Source organism: Schistocerca piceifrons, chromosome 2, assembly GCF_021461385.2.
Source record: "Schistocerca piceifrons isolate TAMUIC-IGC-003096 chromosome 2, iqSchPice1.1, whole genome shotgun sequence".
Taxonomy (NCBI): domain Eukaryota; kingdom Metazoa; phylum Arthropoda; class Insecta; order Orthoptera; family Acrididae; genus Schistocerca; species Schistocerca piceifrons.
Window position 1 is genome coordinate 136092651 of NC_060139.1, and position 23486 is coordinate 136116136.

Sequence of the window (23486 nt, forward strand, 5' to 3'; positions counted from 1 at the left end):
GGAACTCTCATATCTAGAAATGAGTCACCTTTTTCGAACCTATCTGTTACAGTAAAATTTCAGATATTCTCTATGCCTCTTGCAACTGCTACCATTTCTGCAGCTTTGCGCATGTGATCATTCCAATTTAACACGGAATTCAACAGAAGTCGGAGAGAGCTATATCCACCACCTTCTGCAACCTGTATAGAAACAGAGTGACCTGCATTAGTGCGACAAGACCGTGTTTTGACCATTTGGTGGAAATGGGAACAAGTTTTTGTAGCTCTGCCAACACCGAACAACATGTAAGGTCAGTGCCAAATGAAGCCTGATCCTGCAAAATGAGATAGTATAAAAGACAGTACGGGAACTAGGAGGAAGACAATGATTTTGCTACTGCATTGTGGTGTGTCCCCAAACTATATACAGATACTACAGTCCGAAGCAGATCTGCATCACTCAAGGCCCATTCATGTCTGTCACGCCAACATGCTGTCATCATTATTCTGTACCATCCAAGAGAGAATAATTATGAACTATAAAAGCTCCACTATCTTCATCCGATGGCGAATTCGATAAGATTTTTACTGCGTCTCTCTCCTCCCATATATTGAAAACAAATACCATTAGCTTGCAGGCATCGGGCACATGTGATGATCCTATTAAATATACAGGTATTGATCCACTGCACAGACCACTGTAAAGTTACATCACCTGTACTGTAGGAGGATGACCGTATCCCAAAACTACACTGTAAGTTGCAAGACACACTGCCTGTTACCCTGTGTCACTGTTTGAAACATTGTTTTTTCTGCTGTAACAGGCTTTGTACACTGCTATACATTCGTTTTTTCCATCCACGACTTCGATGTCTGTGTCAAGTTCTAAACTGACATTAACAAGTTCTGATCCATTGCTTCTCACAGTAAACTAGACATTACGTGGTATAAAACATGTTGTCACGCCTTCTACCATAGCACACCACACACACTGGATGATTTTAAATAAAAACAGTTACAACATAAGGAAACTGGGAAAAATTGGCAGCATTGTGGAGCATTTCCAAACTGCAGTCCGAAGGTGACAGACGACCTTTACATTTGAACTGCTTTGTCACAGTGATGGAATAGCTGATGACTCAGCATCCCGTTTCCACTGATTCCTCATATTGCAGTCATGTGCATGATCACTGTTGCGGTGCTAGCCATCCCCAGAAGGTGTTGCCCCTCCACCAAAACTCTTTCAACATCTCAAACAAACGATGTCAGTCAATCATTATGTGGTAACCAACAGCATACCAGTGGGTGGCTGGAGTGGAAAAGACACCATTGATGTACTGTAATAACAACCATCACAGTTGATAGTGCAAATGAATTTAGCAATGTTACAGTAATTTCAATATCAACCAATGATGTGACAGCATGTTACCCAGTTTCGGTATCATTGGTAAACTGCCCCTTCTCTGTTTTGTGAGTATCATTGCGAATGTAGATAAATGACTGTGCAGTATGTCCATTCATTGTTAGTTCTCAAACATATACATCATCAAAGTATACCAGACCACGCTCTACATATTTCTAGCACCTCGTGCATAGTGCTTAATTTACGATCTGTTTCTGTGTGAATGAGAGTCACAGAGCATTTTCGCTGTCTTAGGATAAAACTAAAGACTGAAAGACCCCCACACATTCTCTTTGACCAATCCACCTTGCTGCATCGTTACTGATTTAATCTGCAGCTGACCAGAAGCAGACGCTACATTCTAAGTCTTGTGAATGAATGGAGCTTGCCGAGTCCTTGCTCTTCCAAGTGCACAAGATTTCTCCAGATGCACCCATGTCAAGGAGGTCAGCACTCCTTACCGGTGTATAGCAACAGATTTTAAAGTGTTGTGATGTAATAGGAGGCGATTAAGAAGAACGGGAAACGTGTGATTTTTATGCCTGATGGAGCTCCAGACAGATGGAGTTCGAAGCATTTTGCGTGAATCAACTATGCTATCAATTTTAAAGTATTGTTCTAGTGTCTGGGATCAGTACCAGGAGGGTATTGGTAAGAGAGAACATAAACACATGCATTCCTAAGGCTACACGTTCTGCACTTAAAACAGGCTGTAATGTTAGATCGCTTGAGTTTCCAACCTATCACTCGTGTGGAATGCAGCACTGTTAATATTTCAATGTAAGAAACATATTTCCACTGCATGACATGCATCCTTCTTGCAGGTTTCTCTACGATAAACTATGGTAATAAATTGTAAAATGAAAAAACTACTTTCTTAAAACATTGGCTCTGTGTGATACATGCGCAATATAGCTTTCCAGAGATGTATAGCGTTCACTGTTCACATCTGATCATGGTTCAGAAATTATACTATGCCCACACCAGTCCTATATAAAATGATTGTTAGTAACAGAGATTATCTCTTACAAGGAAACAGATAAACGCATAGCAGCAGCGTCCGACATGTGAAATTACAAGTAATACCACCATTAACTTGCAAACAGTACATCTGTCAAGCAGATGTATACATGGAGATTCCAGTGTCTTACAAACACCCATTGCTAACTTATAATTGTCTTAGTTATGAAGCTGAGGTCTCAATTTTACACCCAAGATGCGACAGGGGGATGGAGTACACCGCATAAATCTTCGTTCGTTTAGAGGAAAGTGTCGAAAGAGGATGGTCACGTTTCATCACACATGAGATGGAAGTCCTCTGATGACTGAGAGGTTTTCTGTTAACGGTGACAAGTAGACAGTGCTCTAAATGACATACATAACATGTGGTTGTATACGAGTTGAATGCAGACTACGTCACGTGACTGATGCATCCTGACAGAACAGCGGAAAAAATCTGTAAGTGTTGACTTGCAATAGAGGCTGTGTCCCAAGGTTCCATCTGCTTTCCTTCACACCAAAACATCAAGAAAAGGTGAAGTACCAACTTTTTCCACATCCATTGTGATGTTTATAGTTGGATGGAGCGAATTTAAATGCTGAAGAAACGTAGGTAGAGTATCAAGTCCATGTGGCCACACCACAAATGTATCATCTACATACCACAGAAAACAAGAGTGTTTGACAGTTGCTTCCTGTAGTGCTTTTTCTTCAAAGTCAACCATAAAATAATTGGCCACCATAGGAAAAAGAGGGCTTTCCATGGCGACACAGTCTACTTGTTCAAAATATTGGTCATGCAATAAGAAACATGTTGAAGTAAGCAGACATTTAAATAATGCCACAATGTCCTCCTCAAACGTGTTGCTAATGAGCTATAAAGAGTCCTGAAAAGGTAAGTTTGTGAATACAGGCACAATATCAAAACTTACTAAGAGATCAGCTGATTGCAATCTAAGAGTTTTCACACGACCTATGGAATCTCCAGAGTTTCGAATATGATGCTCGTACTTGCCCACAAGAGATCCCAATAGTGATGTCAGATATTTGGCAACAAAATAAGTAGGTACTCCTATGTTACTCACAATGGGATTGAGGGGCACCTCATTCTTATGGATCTTAGGTAGGCCATAGAGTCTAGGAGGAACTGCAGCCTGTTGACTCAAACCATTTGTGACTTGCACTGGAACTGAGCCCATTCTGATGAGTTCCAAAGTCTTTCTGTGGATCCTACCCATCGGATCAGTTCTTAATTTACTGTATTTGGGATCGTCGAGCAGCTTGTATATCTTGCTGTTATATTCTGTGTGTGAGAGAAGCACAGTAGCATTTCCTTTGTCAGCAGGTAAGATCAAATTCATCTCGGGGTTGAACTGCACATGTCGCTTTACACACCCTAAATTAGACACTTGTGACCTTTTGGTTAAATTGTCTGGCTGATGACAAGTTTGCAAAATACAAAGTTAATATAACATATATTAACAGTAATAATAACATCGGGAACTAAATTAATGACCCATAAATGATGGGCCGCACAGTTGCGATTTGGTTCGAATAATGTTTATTCAGAAAGAAAACTAATAGTGAATGTGGCCATTTTAGAATTACTATTGCACTCGAGCGCATTTACATTGGACACAGTTTGATCATTCACAATCTCATCGCAAAACACAATATTCCACCTTGATATTTAGATGAAAAGTTAGAGTTCACTCTAGGCATGCAGCTGCTCACCGCTCAGAGACTGTCCCATGATATCACACAACGCGAAATTTTCTAGGTCGTTTCACTTCCTAGCTGCCTAAAGACTGATTGTCCGCTTTCGCGTCTCCATCCGAACTGCCCCCTTTGGTGTCTCGACCAGAACTATCCTCTGCCCATCTCCGACCGCGTTTCCTGCGCGCCAAACACCTTCACTCAACTGACTAGCACAGTTCCCTTTCCTGAAGCTGTCCATCTGATTGGCTACAGCTTATTCTACATTACTCTACATTTTAACATAGTTAAATAATCAAAGCTTGATCACTTTCATGTTCTAAATAAAGTAACAATAATATCAATTACACAATAAATGTTAAATTCTTTTACATAGAACCAATACAATTTCCTTCTTAACTTTGAACGTCATGGCCAGTAGCCTTGCACCAATGTGCTTTCTGATAAATAAAGAACAAAAGTCACTATTATGCACTAAACATGACAACAAATATTCTATTACCTAATGATTCAATAAGGTGTCATGCTGTCATCTTTCAATGTGTTTTTTGTGGAGAAAATGATGATCTGATGTTTAACTGAAAATACTGATAATCTAAGTTTACTATATCTTTTAAACAAATGAAGTTACAGAGTTGATATTTACAACGTTTGTCATTTTAATTTTGCGATTCTATATGAAATGTTGATAATTAGGATCAACCAAAGCATTCGGAGTTTAGCATTCAGGTCTTTGTTACAAAACTTGTCAATTTAATTTTAACAGTAAATCCTAGACCATTATAGATACGATCAATATTCAAGTTTTATTAGGATCACCGTGAAACTTTATGGAGGATGGCAGATTAAATTTACTGTGGCTTGATTCCCTGAATTACTACAGAATTAAATAGTTTCATAAATGTTTCCCTTTATGACCGATCTCAGGTCCACCATATTTAACAGTGCTATGCTTCCCTGTGACATAGGTTCTCTTCTGTATCACTCGCACATTACAGAGCTTAGGCCTCAATAGACAATAGAAGCCTGTGAGTTTACCCATCTCGTGGTGAATCTGTGCCCTTTGTGGCAAACAGTCCTGGACGACAGGATTCATTTCACAGTTCCTGAAGGCTGACTCTTTTGGCCATATACTTAAATGAGAGTGAAATGCTCGTTAACTCAGACCCTTCTCTAGCACCAAAACTATAGTGTAATCCAAAGTATTTTAAAACTTTTAAATAACAATGGAAAGGAATTTTGTGAAGTCTGACAGAGGAAACCTTTCAAAATTTCATGCATTTACGTCTTACACCCACATCATTCGGTAACAAATTCAGACTTCATCTCTCTCTGCTGGAATTGTGGAGTGTGTAGTGCCTCCTTTTCTTTTCTCCCAGTAACTCGCCAAAAACTCTTAACACAAGGTTTAATAAAAAATGTAAGTCTAACATTACTGAGGATGAGGAACCAGGGAATATCAATCACCCTCAAGCTTCACTTTAAGTTTGCATTTCTTGCAACACAGCCAGTTAAAACACCAACAATTACGTGTTGCAATTGACTAGGTAGGTCACAGCTATACTGACAACAATTTACACAAAACAGATTGAGGCATACAAATTTAGAAATTTTAAATTCCACAAAAATTAGGGAATAAACAAGTAAACTGGAGAAGAACTTGGTTCAGATTTGTCTGGTATACATTATAGCACTGAAACATCTTTCAATGAGATAAATCATAGAACACGGAGAAGTAAGCAAATTCACATGTTACAAGAAACCAGATCAGTTAGTTTAATTTGAGAGTGAAATTTCAATGGGCATACTTAAACACTAAATAAGACAGAATAAACCTAGCACCCATTAAAAGGGGCATATATATTAAATCATGGAAATAGCACAATAAATTTAAAGATATCATAAATGTATGTAAACAGGCTTCTAACTCAACTTTGTTTCACCCTGAACAATTCAGCATATAAAAGGGGTTACAAATTATTCTTAAAACCATCACTTTTGGATCACATTGGCCATGTAAAATCAATGTAATAAACTCGACCACAATAAGTTACTCTCTAGAGTTATATAAAACTATCATAAGATCAAAGGACCACTACTGGACCAGCGCTGACCTAAAGCTAGCTTGAGGAATTAAACCCCTTCCTAAGGCTGAGGCAGGTAAAGAAAGGGTAAGATTGACCTCGACAAGGTGCTAAACTCATTAATTGGAGCGATTGGCTGAAGAACAAACAGGTCACGACAGAAATCGTAACAGCCACCAGGAGCCGGGCAACTGTAATGGTATATAGCAGGTGGAGGGCCCCTGCTGTTTTGGGGTGGCATTATTTGGGGCTGACATATGCTGCTGGTGGTCATGGAAGGCGCCGTAACAGCTGTACAATACTTGAATACCATCCTCCGACCGATAGTGTGACCATATCGGCAGCATATTGGCGAGGCATTCATCTTCATGGACAACAATTTATGCTCCCATCATGCACATCTTGTGAATGACTCCCTTAAGTATAATGATATCGTTTGACTAGAGTGGCCAGCATGCTCTCCAGACATGAACCCTATAGATCGAGCCTGGGCCACTCTGAAGGATCCATGCTGAATTGCCATTGAGGAGTGGGACAATCTGGACCAAGAGTGCCTTGATGAACTTGTGGATAGTATGCCATGATGAATACAGGCATGCATAAATGCAAGAGGTCATGCTACTGGGTATTAGAGGTACCGGTGTGTACAGCAATCTGGACCACCACCTCTGAAGATCTCATTGTATGGTGGTACAACAGGCAATGAGTGGTTTCCATGAGCAATAAAAAGGGAAAAATAATGTTTATGTTGATCTCTATTCCAATTTTCTGTACATTTTCCAGAACTCTCATAACCGAGGTGATGCAAAACTTTTTTTGATGTGTGTATTCGCCAACTAAAGACTCTCAACCCAGAAGTTTTAACAAAATTAAACTGTGACCATGAAAGCTTTCATTATATTATATTCACAGCTTTGTTTGACTGATGGAAACCATGGAAAACCTACACTGGCTGACTCCTGAAGACAACCTCCTACACATCGCTCTCATAGGGACTATTGAAACACTAATTAGTGTGCACAGAGTCATTCTTCCTGCATTCCACACATCAGTGGAATAGAAAAAAGTGTTAATACAGGGCATTTCAAACACCCTAATAATACAGGGTACAACTGGAAATGCCTTCTTCCATGCACTTCAGCTGTTTGCAGAGTATGGACATACACATAGATGCAAAAAAAAAAAAAAAAAAAAAAAAAAAAGACTAGAAGAACCAGTATTAAGTGACGAAATTAGAAATGTACTACAGCCTCCTGCATGTCACTCCCACAGAGATACTGATACAAGATTAGACTAAGTAATTTCTTAGACTTTCCCAGCAATTCGGTGTTATCCTCTGGAATTGGGTGTACTGGCTGTGGTCTCAGTTGTCTCATCATAATATTATGATGTTTTAACTTGGCGTATTTGTCAGGTGTTTCCCGTAACTGATCGACAAGCTGACTGTGTTCCATACCTATGCCTGGGTGGTGTCCAGTGTTCCCTATGCCATCCATGCCCTCTGTGGCTGTTTCTGGTGGCACCATTTGTCTCTAGGCATACTGTCTTCCATCCATGACCGTTTCCACGGTTTTCCCCGGTGGCGGCCATATTGAGGTGTTCTCTACTATGTCTGCACCCACCAGGCGCATTACTACCGCTATCGACATGCTACAGACATTCCTTATGCTGCTGGCGACCACTTCAGCTTTTTGTTATGCCTCTGTCATTTTCCTGTTGTTATGGGTGTGGTACATGCCTAAAAGGCGTACTTCATGCCAATCAGGCTGCTGTGGGAATTGTGTATTCTGTTCATGCATGCCACAGCAATCTCTCGTGGCAGTGGCCACCATCTGGAATTCTGTACTATGTCTGTGTCTGCTCCAAAACCTGGGAACAGACACAGAACACAATTACAGAGATTTCTGTGGCATGCATGGAAAGAATATGCAATTCCCAAAGCATCCACATTCAACACAAAGTGCACCTCATATGTGTGTACCGAACCTATAATGCCAGGAGAATGACAAGGGCATGACAGAAAGCCAATGCAGTCTCCAACAGCACAAGGAATGCCTGCACCATCATGTCAGTAGTGCTAGGAACACACCTGATGGGCGTGGACCTAGTACAAAATGCTATGGCATGGTTGCTGCTACTGTGAGCAAATAATCATTGAAACTGGTGGTCATTGATTTGAGTATGTCATGATTTTTACAGCAGCTGTTATTTGGTAACTTAATTTAATCAGTTCTGTTACTTTTTTGCTGGTTAATAATGCTGCATATCATTTTTGCTTTATCCTTTAAATATATTTTCTGGAAATACGTTATTAAAGTTATTGGTCAATAAAGTACATTATTTTTATAGTTCATTCTTTGCTTTCAGCCATCTGAAACAGCAATGGTCTTCTTTTCAAGAATTCATATCTGGCTTACACTACTGGTTGCCATACCTAGTACAAAATCAAATGGTAAGTCACCCATGGATTATATTATGAATATATTTGGTGGTTGACTATATGGAACAAATACAGTGAAGCTGTTGTTCTTTAATGAGCTCCAGGATTAATTAATTGACAGGATTAATAATTATCTCATGGACACTGCAGGCAATGGGTGATGGAAGGTTTCTGTTCCATTGATAATGTTTATACTATGGTAGCAGTATTCTGACAGGACAGTTTTTAGAGATATTTGGAAAATATGTTTATTAATTATCCCTCTCAAATTTGAAGGGACTTTTTCTAGGACTTTTGGTCCTGTTTATGACGCCTTTGATTTGTATTTCATCGCACTGTTTATGGGCTTGTGGATGAGGTTCCATTTCCTGGCATTGTAATCTACCCTCCCTCCTTTTTTGTTGTTACTACTGTTATCAATGGTAAAGTCTTTTCAGAAAATATGAGATGAGTAAGATTTACAATAAACTTATTACTTATTGTCTTTTCTCCCAGCTGGTTCCAGATCTTCATGTCTGTGGGTCTGATTCTTGAAGCAGAAATTTTCACAAAGTCAGTTCCCATGTTCCAACTGATGTAAATAAATTTGATAAATGCCTGTGAAGATATTTTGTTTTTTGATGTTTATTTGCTTCACATTTTACTAGGCCTAAATCACACTGTCTTTCGAATTTTCACATTAACAAAGCTGAAATCGCATTGTTCTTCCAAAATACAAAAAGTCTGATCACATCAGAGGCATTCCCACTACTACTTCCTCACTCTGTGGTAATAATGATATACCAAGGGTTTTGCGAATTTTCTTGACAAAAGAATTTCTATTAAAGTATAAATGAGTCCAGAAATAAATGTATTAAACAGTGCCAGATTGCATGATTAATAATAAAAATTTTAAGTGTGCCAAATGTTTCGTAATTTCAAATGTTTCTAAACTGTACATACAGAGCTAGTACATATCGATTGTAACAATGAAAATAGAGCAAATCGATTTCATAGTTTTTAGCTTGAAATATAACATATTGTTTATAAAATTATATGAAATTTTTTAGATAAACAGTTGAGATAATACTGACCTGTCCAAAGTTTAAAAATTAGTTCTCGTATCGACTACTTCTGCTGAGGAAAAGTGATGCTAGAGGAGAGTGTCCCTTTGCAATATCCCCCTCACAAAATTTTGAGACAATGTCTTTACAATATTTTGTGATGTACTATTAGGTGTACCAAAGACATGGAATTTCAATTTTCAGATCTGTGCAACATTCTGTCACGAGACAAATGATACAAAGTCAAAATTAAAACCTTACAACACTAAACTACAGAAATAAATACAGAGACAATGTAAATTACTAGAGTTACAAATTGCAAGTTTATGTCTATAAACTCACACCTTCAAAATCTTCAGAAGAGAAGAGAAAAAATTTAGAGCCTAAGTGTGCAATGAGTGAGCTGACTCAAAAAACTCACAACGAAGGGTAGAGACCGGAAGAATATACTCAATCATGATTAGGAATATAACACAAAATCAATCAGCCACATAGACCAGAGTATTTAAGGATATGTTGATTCATGAACGAAGAAAATAATGAAAAATTATTAGCGTCTAAGCTTACAATGTAGGGACCGACCCATGAATCCAAAGCACATGGGTACACACCAGCAAAAAATGTTTCGACACAACAAAATGAATAAAGTTCACAGTCATATATCAATAAGTTCAGTCATATGTAAAGAGTAATTATAGGAAGCATCTAGCCTCAATCAATAGTTGAAGCGTGCACACGAAGAATCTAGTACATTTCGCAGTTGTTGGGAAATTGACAAAAACTGTTAGTTCCAGAGAATTAATATGATATAATAATGGAATAGCAGATATGTATTGTTTGTGCATACAGACTGTGGAAAATACTAATTTCTGGTTTTTAAAATTGCGCTAAGCACAGATTTTTCGAAAATAAGTAAGTTTTAAAATGGAATAACGCTGTATGGCAATGGATATACAGCATTATTCCAGATCAGCCAGTGCTCTGCTGTAATTATAAGGTGTCTAGAATACAAAAATAGTAAGTAAGAGATTTAAAACAAGATACTAAATAATATTTATTGTAAACTGAATTGCTTGATCTTAAAAAAAAAATACAACATTAGTTTATCAAGTTTAGGCTCAAATCTAGTACATTATAGTCAGTTGTCACACTGCAGGTTTTCATAAAACAGCCTGTATTTTGGTTCCATATATTTCGTCATGTCCAATAGATCCCTTTTCTTCTCCTTATGAACTTTCAGTGTCCCATTATAGGGTAACTGGAATTCAGAAGGCAATGGACAATTTTTTACTTGATGTTCACAACCATGCTTTACAATACAGTGTCTTTCCCATGGGCTAAGCACATTGTCGGTACGGCGCATGCTTAAACCTCGAGGATCGTCACTACACAGCTTCAACCAAAGTACATCAGTAATTTTCAGAGCAGGCGGCTTCTTCAAAAGCAACTCAATGGATCTTATGTCCTTGAAGTCTTCCATCATCATCTCGTGAATGGTCAGTTTTTAAGGATCGACAAAGGCCTCAGCAATGATGTGCTTCCATTCTGAAGGAACCATGAGTTTTGACACTTTCTTCCTTTTCTCAATGACTGCAAAATCCCCGTCACAAGGTAGGAAACTGTGACCCGAAATTAAAAATTTCTTATGTATATCTATAAAGTACTTGCAGCTGATCAGATAGAAATAAAACACTAAAACTCTCCAGTTGTTGTTCTGCCAGACACAGCAGTCAGAACAAACAATCAGTTTTCATTCCATGCCTTCTTCAAGGGTATCATAATTGTGCGTCACAAATTTAAGCAGACAGGAAACTATTTCGGTTGTACCTCTCCTTGCGGTGGATTCATCCCACAATTTTACGGTGATGTTTCCAGTACCAACGTCATGAATCGTGAATTATACGATGACAGCTCTGTCTGGTAGAATACCGTGGAATGAGTCAATGTAGGACAAAGTAAAGCCTGTTGTAGGTCAACACATATAACATGTACAGGGCTATTACAAATGATTGAAGCGATTTCATAAATTCACTGTAGCTCCATTCATTGACATATGGTCACGACACACTACAGATACGTAGAAAAACTCTTAAAGTTTTGTTTGGCTGAAGCTGCACTTCAGGTTTCTGCTGCCAGAGCACTTGAGAGCACAGTGAGACAAAATGGTGACAGGAGCCGAGAAAGCGTATGTCGTGCCTGAAATGCACTCACATCAGTCAGTCATAACAGTGCAACGACACTTCAGGACGAACTTCAACAAAGATCCACCAACTGCTAACTCCATTTGGTGATGGTATGCGCAGTTTAAAGCTTCTAGATGCCTCTGTAAGGGGAAATCAACGGGTTGGCCTGCAGTGAGCAAAGAAACGGTTGAACGCGTGCGGGCAAGTTTCATGCGTAGCCCGCGAAAGTCGATGAATAAAGCAAGCAGGGAGCTAAACGTATCACAGCCGACGGTTTGGAAAATCTTACGGAAGGCTAAAGCAGAAGCCTTACCGTTTACAATTGCTACAAGCCCTGACACCCGATGACAAAGTCAAACGCTTTGAATTTTCGGCGCGGTTGCAACAGCTCATGGAAGAGGATGCGTTCAGTGCGAAACTTGTTTTCAGTGGTGAAGCAACATTTTTTCTTAATGGTGAAGTGAACAGACACAATGTACGAATCTGGGCGGTAGAGAATCCTCACGCATTCGTGCAGCAAATTCGCAATTCACCAAAAGTTAACGTGTTTTGTGCAATCTCACGGTTTAAAGTTTACGGCCCCTTTTTCTTCTGCAAAAAAAATGTTACAGGACACGTGTATCTGGACATGCTGGAAAATTGGCTCATGCCACAACTGGAGACTGACAGCGCCGACTTCATCTTTCAACAGGATGGTGCTCCACCGCACTTCCATCATGATGTTCGGCATTTCTTAAACAGGAGATTGGAAAACCGATGGATCGGTCATGGTGGAGATCATGATCAGCAATTCATGTCATGGCCTCCACGCTCTCCCGACTTAACCCCATGCGATTTCTTTCTGTGGGGTTATGTGAAAGATTCAGTGTTTAAACCTCCTCTACCAAGAAACGTGCCAGAACTGCGAGCTCGCATCAACGATGCTTTCGAACTCATTGATGGGGACATGCTGCGCCGAGTGTGGGAGGAACTTTATTATCGGCTTGATGTCTGCCGAATCACTAAAGAGGCACATATCGAACATTTGTGAGTGCCTAAAAAAACTTTTTGAGTTTTGGTATGTGTGTGCAAAGCATTGTGAAAATATCTCAAATAATAAAGTTATTGTAGAGCTGTGAAATCGCTTCAATCATTTGTAATAACCCTGTATATTGTTATTCCTCTTAGCTTTTTCCATATCGCTTTTTAGGGCTTTGTATGCTTGGTCTGCCCTTGAATGATGCAACTGACTCTCAATTTCGATCTTGTGCAGTTCTATCTCATCTGAAGCTGCAATCATTTTGTTAAACAACAAATCGCACAGTCTGCAAGTATCTGATCTACGTGTTCCGAAACGCAGATTAAAATCTGTTTGAAACACACTTTGATAATATGACCTGCTTATTGACTTATCAGGAAACTTTTCTGTAAACAACCAATACATTCTACAGAGGTTGAGATCGGGGTGCAGACATTCTTTTGAGGATTTATTCCTGCTGTAATGGCTCATCCGCTTTGGGAAACTCAATACGTGTTGCCGAATAAGAGCCCTGTCGTCATTTGATATGGCATGTGGCCTATTGCAATGTTTTCCTCTACCGTCTTTAGGAGTGGTTATTCCACCTTTTACTTTACGTGGCAGAGTCTGCATTCGTCGCTGGGTGATGGAGAATATGTCAAGCAATGTTTTTTGACACACTTCTTTTGAGTAAACTTTGTATTTGAAAGTAACTTGTTTCCGTGAAGTATTGGCTGTCTTACCTCTCTTGCGCCTGGCTGGAACGCCTATTTCCATGGATTTTATTAAGTATATGGACTGGTCATCGTATGTTAAGGCATGATATTCTTCGTATAGCTTTAGCTTCATTTCCAGGTTTATGTCCTTGCATCCTTCTTTTGAGCACACTTCTGCATTGCATACACGATCCTGAATCATGAAAACAATCACTATTACTACCTAATATTCAACTAGATTATCAAATTTTACGTTCTCTTTTAATAATATAGCATTACTCAGACTGAGTATTCTATTTTATCGCCAATGATAACTACAGAACTGTAGTTAATTTCATTCACATTATATACTTTTACTGTAACGTTTTCAGAAGATACACATATCATTAGAGCCATGTACTCTACAGGGCACGTCACCCCTTTACAGGACACATATGCTTCTCTAAAGACATACACCTTTTTACAAAACCCATACAGCATTATTTCACTCACTTGTGTTGGAGGCTGTTTCGCAGGAACTACCTTTCCTTTTCGTGATTTATGTTCCAGTCCAGCATCACAAAGCATTTTCCTCTTAATATCCTGCCAACTACCAATGTTAATTTTCCTTTTCCGTGCATTATTTGCACATTTCAAACCACTTGGGGTAAGCGTCACCTTGCTGCACTCCGCCATTCTTGTAACATACAGCATTGTTAGCGCAGAGGCGCAAAAACTGTGCGCGTCTCGTCGCTGTTTAGTGCTGCCCTCGGACAGTGAACATGTCAATTATAACAGCAGGCGATGCAGACTGCTGTATACAGCATTATTCCACACGATTCTACGAAATGTCAAAATGAGCCATACAGCGTTATTTGTCCGCACGCTTCAGTTGTATGCTCTCCTTGAGTACACACACACACACACACACACACACACACACACACACACACACACACACAGAGTCTCGATGACCAGGGGTACCCAAAACAGAGTTAAGCATGAGTCTGTCCACAACTCGAGTTCCAATCAGATACAATATTGCAATACTCAGGATAAATACAGGTAAACAGAGTCATAAATGGCTTTGAATGATGACATAATGGAGTAGCTTGAGGACTAAAATCATTGTGTGAAATCAGAAATGTATACATCTTGTTATACTGTCTATACTTCCACACTATTTGCTAACTGTTCATACAAACTAACCTACATACATAGAGGCCTAGAAGAATCATTTGCAATTGATAAAAAGTACATACTGATTTAAAGTTACATAATGTATTGGGATGTTAATCCCCCTATTTAAAAAAAAATACAATTATGTGAAATAACACTGTACATGCAATTGATAATTTTTGTAAACAAATAGTCCCATGAATTCTTCATACAGGATAATTTCTTGGCTAACAATTTACAAATCTCAGTCACAACACTGATGTGGTTGACAGTTGCTTGTGTACATATTACCCAGCACCTATGATCTCTTGTAAGCCAACTGGACCAGCAAGGGTACAACCATTCAGCAGTGTGGGAGTGGATCCATTCACATCTTTCAGTTTTCTCCCTAGATTTCTCCTCACACACTCCAACAGGTAGGTTACTTCCTGTGCAGCATTCACATCAATCCTGAAACATTGTTTTGTGTACTAAGTATGCTGTTCAGTACCTTCCTCACATCACACTGCATATGCTGTGCTTATTTATATTGGGGAGGAAAAAAAAAAAAAAAAAAAAAGAAACGTATACAGAGTTTACGTCTGTGGATTTAGAAGTGTTCACATACGAAACTTCAATAAACAGAGCTAAATACAATAAAAAATGAACTAGTAAAGTGATCCTAAGATATTATTCCTAATTTTTACAGTAGAAAATATAAAAATTTATTACTAGATATTTAATGGCATTATCCCATTTCAACACTCAAAAAATGTGCTCATTTATTATCATGGCATATATTTATCAAATTCTAAAGCAGAAATCTATTACAAAACATAATTATATAGTTGTATGACCCTACAAATATAGTGTGTCATTGATTTAAACTCAGTCAGTAGATAATACAGAACTTTAGAAACCACATCATCTTGCATATGACATTCCTGACAAACAAAACACAATTATATAGTCGTGTGACTCTGCAAATGTCGAGTATATTTTCTTCCAAACTAGGGATCATTATGCATCCATATTTAAATGGCTTGTCCTTTATACCAGAAGTTAACAGTACCTGAAATTTTACAAACTTGCTTTGCTTACCAATAGCTCCTCTTATCTTTACACATGCAATGACAGTTCCACAAAATTCTTACTATACTTGATCTTGTCTCTAAATTGTTCAGATATACCTCAAATTAGGCTACCTGTATCAACCAACAGTTACATTCTTAGTGATCAATCTTAATTTTAATGTAAGGAGACACAAAATATGAATCATCTTCTCTGTTGTCAGACACTTCATGAAAAGATCATTTTCCCTTTCATCAGATGCTACATCCACACTGTCTTCACAGAGTTGCATCAACTTTACTGGTATCATAGCATTACTTTTTTTATTCTTGTTGTCATGTAAAGATTGAACACAATGAATGGATTCCGTGGCACAACTAACATCACTTGTTACAGAAGGAACACAAAACACATTACTGTCAAAATTACGCTTCCTGCTCAGATCTTCTTTCACTTCATTCCACCAATTGGAATACAGATTGTGAACAACCACAGCTAACTTATTCCAGAATACACATTTATCTATGTTATCATCAATCTGGTCCCAAAAAAACTTCAAAAAGTTTTCACCTTCATTCTCTAGGCTCACTGATGCCTCACCTTTACTGTTTGGATCATTACTCTGCATGACATTAATGAAAAACTATTTTGACTGGATGGGTATTCCATGACTCTCACTTATAATATCACATACTTCCCTTACCTTACCTGTATTCTCAACATCATTCACAAATAACTCTGAAACTTCATTATTCTTAAACTACACAAGTACCTGATACTCATCATCATCATATTACTCCAAAAGTATCTAATCAACAACATCAAATGAAATGAAATTGCTATCAACACAAGTCTCATCTCCATCACAGTCACTTACCTCACCTATATTCATTTGCAATAAGCCACCAGTCTCAGATTTACTAACCTCAGTTATTTCACAGCTCTCATTCACATCTACATAAAACATATCAACTAGGTTAGATCCAATATAGTCAACACATGACTTACATACTTCAAGGACACTGAAACTTCCTGGCAGATTAAAACTGTGTGCCTGACCGAGACTCGAACTCGGGACCTTTGCCTTTCGCGGGCAGGTGCTCTACCATCTGAGCTACCGAAGCACGACTCACGCCCGGTACTCACAGCTTTGCTTCTGCCAGGAGAGCTTCTGTAAAGTTTGGAAGGTAGGAGACGAGATACTGGCAGAAGTAAAGCTGTGAGTACTGGGCGTGAGTCATGCTTCGGTAGCTCAGATGGTAGAGCACTTGCCCGCGGAAGGCAAAGGTCCCGAGTTCGAGTCTCGGTCGGGCACACAGTTTTAATCTTCCAGGAAGTTTCATATCAGCGCACACTCTGCTGCAGAGTGAAAATCTCATTCTGGATCAAGACACCGTTTTCTGACCAGATGGAGAAATCATTAGTACATGCTACATCAAAATTCTGACTACTCTCACGTTCTGGTTTGTGATTAGCACCTACATCATCATAATTATACATAGTATCCCAAAACTTTTGATCAACACATAAATGAGAAATCTGGTATTCCTTCTGTTCAATTCCAGATACATGTTCAATATCATTAGCACTGTTGTTGTTGTCTAATTGCAAGTGTAACTTGGGGGTCATGTGCATGTTGTATTTCCTTGCCCCAAAACTGTGGGCCTTTATTGAGGCAAACTGCCGTTTCCTGAGGCACTTCTATGATTGTTTCTTCTATTAAAATGTCCACGGCTATCCCCGTTGTTCCATTTTTGCTGATGTTCAAAATTTCTCTCTCTATTGACACTATGATCTTGATAGAAGTTACCATTATCTCTGTTTCTGTAATTACTCCCAATATGATTTCTATCATTCCGATTATTGTGGTACATACTTCTTTCTACTGCTCTATCCAGTCTGTCAGCATAAAGCAAAAATTGTTCAAGACAATCATCGGGTCTGTGTACTAAATCCCACTGCAACCTTTTTGATAATCTCCTTTTAAGTGCATGAATCAAGAGCATTTCATCAAATGGTTTATCAGGGTGTGTTAATTTTTTAAATTGGTTGTTACAAAACTCTTTCAAAGTACTGTCCCTATTCCTATAATTAGGACCATTCAAAAATTCATTTTTGATTCTACCCTGTTCAGCTTCTGACCAAAATTTATTTAAAAAACTTTTCTCAGAACTTTGATGTGTTTCCCACTGACTTAAATTTAAATTTACCCATGATAGAGCTTTGTCTTCAAGACATCTTTTTAAAAAATTTAATTTTTTGATTGTCATTCATGCCTGACACGAAACTATCTCTACAGTGGTGCAGATAATTCAGCGGATGTAAACTGTTTGATGGAAAACTTTTGATAGGAAATAAACATAATAAACAGTACCATATTGCATAATTAATAATAGAAATTTTAAGTGTGCCAAATATTTCTGAATTTCAAATGTTTAAAAAAAAATAATATTAATTGTTCATCGATCGTAAAAATGAAAATAAACCAATTCAGTTTCATAGTTTTTAGCTTGAAATATAACATATTGTGTATAAAATTGTATGAAATTTTTTAGATGAACAGTTGAGATAATACTGAACTGTACAAAATTTGAAAATTAGTTCTGGTATCAACTGCTTCTGTTGAGGGAAAGTTATGCTAGAGGAGGGTGCCCCTTTACAGTGTCATGGTTGTGTTGTGTGATGTTATATTGAGTATTGGAAGGATATCTGAATTTTGTCCAGCATAGAAGTTTGTATGGGTGTACGTGGGGTAGTGCTATTACCTTAATTTCTTTGAACGCTGACCTACATGATTCTCTCCATTTCATGTAGACTAACATTCTTATTGCTTTTTTTGTAATTTAAATATTCTATTAGTGTTTGTTTTTGAGGTACTTCTCCACAAAATTATGCCGTAATTTAATGTCAAATGGATTAGTACACAGTGTATCTTTTTCATAATAACTGTGCTTCTCAGGTAGCTGTGTTTGTGCAGAACACACATGTTTGAGTTGAGTTCCCAACTTATAGCTTACATTCTATCTGCTTATTCTAGTTTATATTGTTCCAAGGAATTTTGTGTGTTCGGAGTTTTCTGCTATGCATTCTTCCATGCAAACATTGGTATCTTCATTATCTTGGTTTTTCAGTGTGAAATGTAGAGGCTTTTCAGTAATGTTATTACATAAATTTAATTAATGGATGGCATTATTTACTTGTAAGTTGGCTTTAATTTCTAGATATTCTGTGTCTTCATGCATGAATAGTAGAGTTGTGTCATCTGCATAAGCAACTATTATTGTTTGAGATGTGATTCATGTATAAAATGAAAAGTGATGGACCAAGAACAGATCCATGTGGGACAGAGAAGTGTAGAACCTTCGCTTCAGATCTTATTTTCTCTCCTTGTATAACTGCTGTATATGGGCTCCTGTTTGTCAGGTATGATAGGATCCAGTCTCCTGTATATAACTGTTACAGTTCTACTAAAGTATTGTGGTCTGTACAGTCAGAAGCCTTTGTTAGATGCATAAATGCCCCTACACAATGGGAAATCCATGATGGAATAATGACAGTATTATGAAATGATATTGTCAGTATTCCTACACATTTATTTTTAGAGTCTAAGTTGCTTATGACATTCTCAATGAGATACGTGACTGCCTCCATGTTGTGTTGTTATTCTGGATCCAAATTAGTTGTTTTTGATTAATTCATATTTTATCAGAAATACAATTAGTCTCTGTTCACAAGCGCACTCAAATATTTTTGATGTGACTGGTAGACAATCTATGGGTTTATACATTTCCCTTTTTATGTATTGGTTTTGTCAATGCTGCCTGTAAGCAGTTAGAAACAGTTCCTTCCAGGAATGATTTACTGATTAGTTGTTTAAGAGATTTCTTGAGTTCCTATAAACAGTATTTATTTCTATTAATTAATTTCCATTAATTCCATGTGATCTTGTTTGTTTTAGGTATTTAATTATCTGTAGTATTTCTTCCTCTGTCACTGGAAAGAGTGCTAGTTTTTTTGTGGGTACTATTACTTGTTTTCCAAGTGTTATTGTATTTGTTCCTTCTCTTAGCTTTTGGCCTACTGGACAAGAGTCATTGAAGAGATTTGTGATATTATTCTGTTGTGGTGTATTTTTTATTTTCTGATCATAAACTGTATTTTGCTATGTTCCTATGTGTTTGATGGTGCACAATTTGTGTTTATAATAGACCAGCAAGCCTTGTCTTTATTGCCAATGCTACTTATGCAACTTTTTTCATCTAGTTGTTTGGCTGCTTGTAATATTTTGGAATATATTTTCTGTAATACACTTTAAACTTTCCATCCTTGCTAGTTTGATATATTCTGTTTAATTTTTCTGCTGTAATTCTGTATGTAATACTTGGAAATTCCCTGTGGCACCAGGCTGCCCACACATTACACTTTATTGCCAATGGCATCTGCGGATGCTGGCCATCAGTGGCCAACTTTGATGGGCCACATGACTGGTGTACATGGTATGGCATTCGTCACACCATCTACCAGAGCTCTCCTCATTATAAGTGCAGTGCAGCAGGCACTTGCTCTCATATTGTGTTCGTACTTATTGTTGACAACTGGCTGTATCAATACTTGCATTGTTTCTATGTTTGTGTCTATGTTGTCAACTGTTGTTTCGATGTAAAAGAAGAATAACCTTTGGTTCATTGTGGCCATTCTCTTGTTTCTGTCATACAGTATGATACAACTGGCAAGGAGTGTGGTCTTCTCTTCTGCATGCTTAGTGTATTTGGCTGTTCATTAGGTCCTTCTGTCCATAGAGTCAGTGCTCCAATCTCTCCTTGAGCAGCACCAGGCTCTTATAGTTGCTGTCATGAGCTTGTTGGCCACATTAGGTATGCAGGCTTCCACTACATTGCTGTACCTGCTGCCCTTTTCCCCTTATGATGTTGCAGCCAAAACCTGGGAAGCCTATGAGAAGCAGCTTCAGCAAAACTGTCTTGCTTTTGGTGTCACTGATCCAAACATATTCAAGGCTTTCTTACTTTCTTGGATTTCTTCTTGGATCTACCAGCTATTGTGGCAGATTGTTCGGCAAAATGTGTAAGTTGTTGTCAAATTCTCACCATACATCACGCATGTCACTGCACTGCATGTAGAATTCTATTGTTGTCATAAACAGCCCCACCAGACCTGCCGAGCTTGGGCAGCTGGACTCCATGACCTCAGTCGCAAATTTCAGTTTGTTACCAATGATCATCATGATTCCTATGCTGTTTCTAAGGTCCTTGACACCATCATTTGGTCATCGCATGACAAGAAAGTGCATCAGTGTGCACTACAGTGCAAGAATCCATCTTTGGCAGAGGTGTTAAATATTTCCTAATCTTTCAAGGTATCACTTGCTGCTGGTTATCAGATTGAGGCTTGGTGTGATATCGCAGAGTGGCTCCTATTCGTGGTCACTAGGCATCATTAACAGCAGCATTCCATGGTCCCATCTTGCTCATACAGTTTTGCGCAACATGACAGAGTCGTGTGCCCTAAGGTCTGGGTGACTTGCAACAACTGTAGGAAAAAAGGACATATAACATCTGTGTGTCATTCCGAGTCCCCTCTTGCAGATGTGGACAAGCAGCCAGCACTGTCACTGTCAGTGCAGTTGCATCACATCGAGGGACTGGATGTTGGACACTGCCAGCACCCTTGTCTCTGGTGCCCTTTTATGGTACTTTGCGGGGGAGTGGCCATTTCAAGTGATTGTGGCTGTGCCACTTCCACCCCTGCTCACCGGTTCTAGCCCAGAATCTCCTCCACTGTCACCATTATCGCCTGTGGTGTCAACTGTAGTGGCCATGGATGTTTCAATTGTCATGCCGACACCCACATCAGTGGAGTGTGCTTTCCCCAAGGGGGCAGGGAGAGGTGCCGTAACCCTGCATGTAATACTGGGATACATGTCATAGCACCAGGCCACCAACGTACTACAATTCAATTATTATACCAATGACATCTCCTTGAGCCGGCCAACAACGGCTGCTGCAGTGGTCCACATGACTTGTGCACATGACACTGCATCTGCCGCACCACCTATATGAGCCCTCCCCTTTGTAAGTTGTACTTAATAATTCAATGAATGTTGTCTGGTGACATACGTCTGACTGGGGAGAAATCAAGCATGGTGATCCTCAAGGCACAATCTTAGGTCCACTGTTGTTCCTCATAAATATAAACAGTCTTCTGTCTAATATACAACAAACAGAAATAGTTCTTTTGCAAATGACACTAGTATTGTAATCAGTCCACACATACTTACAGAAACAATGGTAAATGAAGTTCTTAAAAGTCCCAACATTGACTGGTTTTCAGTGAATGGTTTCACCTTCAGTTTAAAAAGACACAACATATTTAGTTCTGGACATCTAGGGGTACAAAATCAACGGTATGTGTAAAACATTGTGAGGGAATAATAAGTAGGGTGGAAACTTTAAAATTGTTAGGTGTCCATATTGATGAGAATTTAAATTGGAAAAAGCACATTTTGGAACTCTTAAAACAATTTAGTTCAGCCACATTTCCACTTAGAATTTTGAACAGGATGACCTCCTCAATACTAACCAGCATAGATTCCAAAAACATTGTTCATGTGAAACCCAACTCACACTTTTCTCACACAACATCCTAAAAGCTTTGGATCAAGGCAGTCAGGTAGATGCAGTATTTCTTGATTTCCAAAAAGCATTTGGCTCAGTGCCACAACTATGCCTATTGTCAAAAGTATGATCATTTGGGGTATGAAGTGAAATTAATGACTAGTTTAAGGACTTTTTGGTAGAGAGGACACAGCATGTTATCTCGGATGGAGAGTCATCGCCAGATGTAGAAGTTACTCCAAGTGTGCCCCAGGGAAGTGTTTTGAGACTTTTGCTGTTCATGTTGTAAATTAATGACCCTGCAGATAATATTAATAGTAAACTCAGACTTTTTGCAGATGAGGTGGTAGATATTATTAATAGTAACCTCAGACTTTTTGCAGATGAGGCAGTTATCTATAAACAAGTATTATCTGAAAGAAACTGCATAAAGATTCAGTCAGATCTTAATAAGATTTAAAAGTGTTGCAAAGATTGGTAACTTGCTTTAAATGGCCAGAAATCTAAAACGAGCACTTCACAAAATGAAAAAAAACATAGTATCCTGTAACTGTAATATCAATGAGTCACTGCTAGAATCACTCAACTCATACAAACACCTGGATGTAACACTCAGGAGAGATACAAAATGGAATGATCACATAGGCTCAGTCATCAGTAAAACAGGTGGTAGACTTCAGTTTACTGGTAGAATAATGGGGAAGAGCAATCAGTCTACAAAGGACATTGTTTACAGATCACTCATGGAGCTGGCTCTAGAATATTGCTCAAGTATGCGGGACTCTACAAAATAGAGGATACTGACTAACAGGGGATACTGAATGTATACAGAGATTGGCAGCAGGAGTGGTCACAGATTTGTTTGATCCTTGGGAGAGTGTCACAGAGATACTGAAGGAGCTGAACTGGAAGAATCTTGAAGATAGATGTAAAGTGTCCCCAGGAAGTCTATTAACAAAGTTTCAAGAACTGGACTTAAACAATGACTCTCAGAATATACTACAATCCTCCATTTATCGCTCACGTGTGGTCATGAGGATAAAATTAGAATAATTTCTGCATGCACAGAGGCATTCAAACAATGA

At 38.5% G+C, this 23486-nt stretch overlaps 1 protein-coding gene across 1 annotated transcript in view; it reads left to right on the forward strand.

The window, feature by feature from the left end:
- LOC124777292 (oxidized low-density lipoprotein receptor 1-like) overlaps nt 1-23486 on the forward strand; it is a 96931-nt gene that overhangs the window by 43121 nt on the left and 30324 nt on the right. The window contains exon 2 of the mRNA XM_047252641.1: nt 8550-8634. Coding sequence (XP_047108597.1) covers nt 8565-8634 — 70 coding nt within the window. The 5' untranslated portion in view covers nt 8550-8564. The remainder of the gene's footprint in view (nt 1-8549; nt 8635-23486) is intronic.